General features: G+C 41.5%; 1 protein-coding gene and 1 long non-coding RNA gene across 2 annotated transcripts in view; both read left to right on the plus strand.

Annotated features, from left to right (window-relative positions):
- LOC311029002 overlaps positions 1-4,927 on the plus strand; it is a 43,921-nt gene extending 38,994 nt beyond the window's left edge. The window contains exons 2-3 of the long non-coding RNA XR_014598829.1: positions 3,227-3,295; positions 3,356-4,927. This is a non-coding gene — a long non-coding RNA (uncharacterized lncRNA). The remainder of the gene's footprint in view (positions 1-3,226; positions 3,296-3,355) is intronic.
- On the plus strand, positions 324-3,359 carry LOC311028984 (uncharacterized protein). The gene is made up of 6 exons (XM_084033829.1): positions 324-359; positions 453-589; positions 847-940; positions 1,033-1,368; positions 1,462-1,618; positions 2,151-3,359. The coding sequence occupies exons 2-6, from the start codon at positions 453-455 to the stop codon at positions 2,255-2,257; spliced, it is 831 nt and encodes a 276-aa protein (XP_083889955.1). The 5' UTR covers positions 324-359; the 3' UTR covers positions 2,258-3,359.
- Positions 4,928-6,000: the final 1,073 nt, after the last annotated feature.

A 6,000-nucleotide genomic window follows, 5' to 3' on the forward strand; every position in this document is an offset into this window, starting at 1 on the left:
GCTGTAAGTTAGGCTTCCTGGAGAAACAGACTAGAGCATGACATTTTTCGGGAGTCAAAGTTTTATTAATCCCGTGATTGGGACGGGATGGGAATAAAAATCAACGGGAGCGGGCAGGAGCGGGAACGCCATTAATAGATGATGATTTTCAGCCGTGTTAAACAACCAAAAGGACAGACACGTCCATTTTTGTAGTCATCTTTCAGTGAGCCAAAACTATTTTGACTTGCGTTAGCAAGTCAAAAGAACTACACATCCAACAGTGCTTTGACTTCCGGCCGGGCCGGCCAATACCGGAAGTTAAATGCGCGGAGGGAGGTAGAGGCGATGAAGCCGGGAAGCGAGAGCTACAGACTAAAGTCCGACACAATGATTCATTTAATAATTGATTATTGTTAGATTAATTGTTGCAGCTCTAATGATGGTGATTGCTAATTTGCTTTATCTTTTAGATGGTGAGAGATGCTCTAAAGGCTAAACCGGGTGGACAGATTATTTTGGATGAATATGATAAAATGAAAACATTGATGGATAGCACAAGGAGACAGTTGGTGAACCTTCTTGTGGCTGACATGGTTGAAATTCATGGGTAAGACTTCATTGTTCATTTTTATACTTCACTCAATGCAATTTTTTTTTAACAGAACACTTATTTTAGGACATTGCGTAATGCATATTAGTAAAGCAACGTATTATTTATTTTCTCCTATGAAAGAGATAAATACTAAATGGCTAAAACATGATACAAAAACGAAGTGTTTGAGAGAGACTAAAACTCAGTGAAGCTACAACAGTAAAACTTGTAAGCACTGAAGGAATTGTAGTAATGTCATGTTGATCTTTCAGGAGGAGCCCGCCTGTGTCTGTGCGAAGTAAATATGCTTTGGGCATCATCTCTCTATTTCCCAGCCTCAGAGATCCATACTCAGACAATGGATATGTAAGTATATAAATGAATAGCTTGTATAGCAATTTATGGAGTAGTAATATGGTCTGAACTTACTCTACAATTGAATGTTTTTAATATTACAGGAACACTTCTATGACCCACAGAGTGGATCCGGGTACTTGGCCTGGAGGATAAAGACTGTTCAGCGCAACACTGCAGCTCAGTCCCGGAGATCTTCCACCAGCACACCCTACCAGGATAGTCCAAAGAGAAAGAGGGAGGTTCTCAGCACGGATAAGCAGCTGCTTGGTGAGCAGTGTCATGAAGCAATATCCTTTTTGAAACATTCAACTGATGAATCGGCAATCAAAGAGAAGATGGGGGCTACTTTTCAGTACCGCCAAACACTGGTTCAAGATCAGCAGTGCTCTTCGACAGTTTTGGATGTCTTCCCACGATTCCTCGACATCACTGGCTTGGTAAGAAAGACAACTTCTTTATATTTAGTGAATTGTCACTCAATGTATAAACTTTTAAGTTGCATAAGTATAAAAATGTGTGTTCTTTTGTAGATTGACCAGGATTTCACCATGATGTTTGGAGAGGAAGTGTCGGGCAGATTTTTGGCAAAATGGCCTACTTTTTTCAAACCTAGGATCCTGACAGACTGCAAAAAACTGACTTCTAATGAACACATTGAAGACCTCTTGTCTGCGCAGCACGACTCAGGTGGGTCTGGTTAGTTTCTTCTCTTTAAAATGATATGATGTGAATGTGTCAGACATTTTCTCCTGTTTTTCCCCTAGGCTGGGACAGTGACTTATCAAGCATTCTACTGTTGGTTCACTTGCTGCCGCCCACGTCCAAAGGCCACAAAAAGAGTCCAAAAATCAGCGCATGTCAAGCTGAAGACCATGTTGTTCGATATTTGCAGCCATGCAAATAGTAATGTACTTATGTAGGGCTGTTCGACTAATCTTGTGATTGTTTTTAGGTTAACAATTATTAATTTACAAAAAAACACTGGTACGCCATCTCCATTTTGGAAAGGCTGCAGATAACATGATTAACGAATCAACCTTTCCTTTAACAGATAACAATAACTTTGACCAATTAATTAATTAATAAAAAAAAACTCCTATTGTCATCAACTCGTGGAGACATGTGGACATAATTATGCAAACTTTCACTTGTGCCTTCAGTCATATTTCACAGTTTATTTCATGATTTTCTCATAATTCTTGTTTACATTTTGTTAAAGAATGGAGCCAGTGTCGGAACCTTCCTTGCTGGTGTGGCGCCGGGTCAGCCCTTCCTCCTGTGTGTGGGTCAAAAGAAGAACAGCATCCAAAGATACTACATCATTGACCACAAGGCCATCCCTTGCAAGGCACAGACATCCTTGGCAGCTTTCGACGAGCTCTTCAAAGCACACTTCATCTTCAGTGTCAACTACCACGAATCCCTCTTCAACTTCTATACATTCATCCAAACCACAGTTTTTAACATTGATGTGGGATGTGCCAAGGAAAGTCCCAGAGTCAAGGAGCTCAGAGCGAGATTTTTGCACGACGCTGGATGCAAATATGTTTCTTTGTTATGTCTGTAAGGCACACCACAAAAGTTCTGCATTGCTTTGTCAGCATTTAAGACTCCAGCACGGTCTATATCCTGGAAAGACATTACGTTTAAAATGTGGACAGCCGGGATTAGGGTTGTCACGATACCAGAATTTCAGTAGTCGATACCATCCATCCATCCATCCATCCATTTTCTACCGCTTATCCTGTATTCAGGGTCACGGGGGGGCTGGAGCCGATCCCAGCTGTCATTGGGCGAAGGCAGGGTACACCCTGGACAGGACGCCAGTCTATCACAGGGCCGACATGTAGAGACAGACAACCATTCACGCTCACATTCACACCTACGGACAATTTAGAGTCACCAATGAACCTATCCCCACATGCATGTCTTTGGACTGTGGGAGGAAGCCGGAGAACCCGGAGAGAACCCACGCTTACACGGGGAGAACATGCAAACTCCACACAGAAGGAACCCGGGCCGACCCGGGGATCGAACCCGGGACCCTCTTGCTGTGAGGCGACAGTGCTACCCACTACACCACCGTGCAGCCTTAGTCGATACCAATACCTGTGAATTTCCACGATTCTCGATACTAATTCGATACCACAATTAAAAAAAAAAAAACAACAGGACCCATGTACTTTTAAATTCATTAATTTATTGAAAACTGCTTCAAACTGTCAAGTATTTAACACCACTGTGCTTTAAGATCTTTTTGCACAGAATTTAAATTGCAGTACCAGCTGCCAACAGACCTATAGCCATCCAGTATAAAAACAAACAATACTGTGCTTATAAATATGGTCATAAATAACAACAATAGTCAACTATTTTACATTAAAAAAAGAACAGCAGTGGCCTATAGCTGAGGTGTTTGGCCAGGTTTGACGTGCTTCCTCCTTTGGTCTGAAAACTTCTGAGGCACTTTTTGCATGTCGGCTTGTTTGAATCAAGAATTGCTCCGGATTCATCCGCCTCGAACGCAAAATATTTCCACACGCGACTTCGCACCTGTCTTGTCGACGAGCCGACGTGTTGTGCTTTCGCTCCCACCTGCTGAAGCCGTTTTTTTCGAAGACGGCAAGTTTTCTTCTTCAGCGCCGCTTACTGCTCTGTGCTGCTCACACGCGTATACTGCCCCCGTCAGTTCCGCCAAGAATCGACACGGCTCGCCGAGTGAAAAGTTGTATATTCGGTTCTGACGATACCAGAAAAAAGCAAGTATCGAATTATTTTTTTCGTGTCGGCATCGAATTGGTACCAGAGTATCGGTTCTTGTGACAACCCTAGCCGGGATGTTGTTTATCGTTTTGCACCTATTCAGGTTTCAAGAAGCATCTTGTTCATTTACATAGAGATGTTGCTTTGACTAATACTGATGACAATGTGGACGCTCAGAATGAAGTTAGTGAGCCCTCAACTTCACAGGCAGTTACAGACTCTCCAACAACTACCGAGCTCTCTGTTGACAATAATCTTGTGTTAAACATGTGTGCTTCTGTTGTAGTACAGTTGCAAGCATCTGGTGTTGCTGAGAGCACAGTCCAAGCAATGGTGGGGTCCATGGAGGATCTTGTAAATGACATTCATACGCAAGCAAGAGAGGCAGTTCTCAGCTGTACTCCAGAAATTCAAGGCACAGATTTTGAAAAGAAGGTGGAAAAGTGTTTTGATCAACTAGAAAATCCGTTCTCAACTTTGAACACGAGTGAAACGACAGAAGTTCTTTGAGGAAAAGTGGGAAATTGTTGAACCTGTTGAATATGTTCTTGGAGTGCGGTTTGATGTTCGCAGGGATCACACAACAGGAACTTACAGTCAGGTCCCTGTAACTGATACATTTGTGTATACACTCATCCTGGGAACTCTTAAGTCTATGTTCAAGAACACTGAATTGTGTGAAAGTTTCTTGCAAGCCAAGCATCAAGAAGAAGGAGTTTATAAAGACATATGTGATGGTTCATACTTCAAGAATAGCGTTTTGTTTTCCCAGAACAAACATGCTCTACAAATTCAACTCTATTTTGATGAGTTTGAGACAGCAAATCCCTTAGGTTAAGTTCTGTATTTAATGTAAATGCATACTGTGAAGTGTCAACCACTAATTGGGTGAAGAACTATGGAACAGAATATCAGATTGGTATGTTTGTTTGCACTGGAACAAATATGGAAGATCCTGTTTTCAGAAAGATCACAAACATTCTTGTACATAATGAGCAAGCATTTATTTTGACATGCAGAGTGGACACTCTTTATTTTGATGATCATTTCAATGCATACTGTATCAGTGAGAGCGCAGATTCACTTTCTGTTTTTCCAGTTAGGGAGTTGATTTATTACAGACCCTATGACAAACAGTTTTCTAATGAGATGTGTGAAAAATATTATATTGTGCCACATTGTCATATCGTGTGACCTGTGTTGGTCATTGTTTGTTATTGCAAAGCCAGTGCTGTTTTTATGTGGTGAGCTTGTTTGAAATAAATACAGATTCAAACTGCAACTTGTGTGGTTTTCTTTGTAAATTATATTATTAGTAGTAGTAGTAGATTTAACACTATCCATAGTGTTAATATAGATTTAACACTATCAATAGTGTTAATATAATCTGAATCTTATTCAGTGTTAAAACAACACAATGATAGTGTTAATATTTGACACTACACACTAGTGTTAGGAAATTCAACACTGGTGAGTGTTAAATTTCAACTATTGAGAGTGTTGTTTCAACTCTGTCATGTTTAACACTATCAAAAGTGTTATTTTAACTCGATCTAGTGTGGACCAATACAGACACTTTTAAAGTGTTGAATTTAACTCCCTAGGAGTTGAATTAACACTTCTGAATTTGCAACACTATAGTGTTGCCGGTCTTATGGGTAACCTGCGTATGTGAGGTGAGGTGTGATGGGAAGTGTAGTCCCCGTGGATGTGTGTGGATGTGAGAAGCCGCTGCTCCCTCGCTGCAGCCGGTGAAGTTGATGTACAGATGAGTGTTGTTAGCCAGCAGAAGTGTATTAGATGAGCTCAAGATTACAGCCTCACAAGACTGCAGTGTTCCTGTCCTCTTGTAGACGACTCAATGAAAGCCTCTGGTTGGACGGTGAAGGATCTCTCCTGTCATTCTTCTGGTCGTGTCACCCGGACACTAGAAATGCGGGTCACCAGCTGAATGAGCAAAGGTCACGTTAGCATCCACAGCGTGCTCCCAACTAGGGTTCAGGGCCGATAAGCTGGAAAGGTAACACACCGTAACAACAGTGTTTACGGAGGCTTCTGGTTGGACCTATAACAACACACGCCGACCACAAGGTGGTGCTGTTTTCCTGCTATCTGAAGTTATCTGAGGGCTTTATGACATCTGTAGGATGTATGTTTAGAATAAGTTATAAGGTTGTTTATATATAGAAGTTACTCCAGAGGTCCAAGACTGATTCCATGATGATGTGATGTGAAACTATTTGAATTTGAAAACTGCAGCAAAGTGACTGAGAACAATGATTTTACACGTTGGACCTGATGGACCT

This window comes from Eutrigla gurnardus (genome assembly GCF_963514095.1).
Source record: "Eutrigla gurnardus genome assembly, chromosome: 18".
Lineage (NCBI taxonomy): Eukaryota > Metazoa > Chordata > Actinopteri > Perciformes > Triglidae > Eutrigla > Eutrigla gurnardus.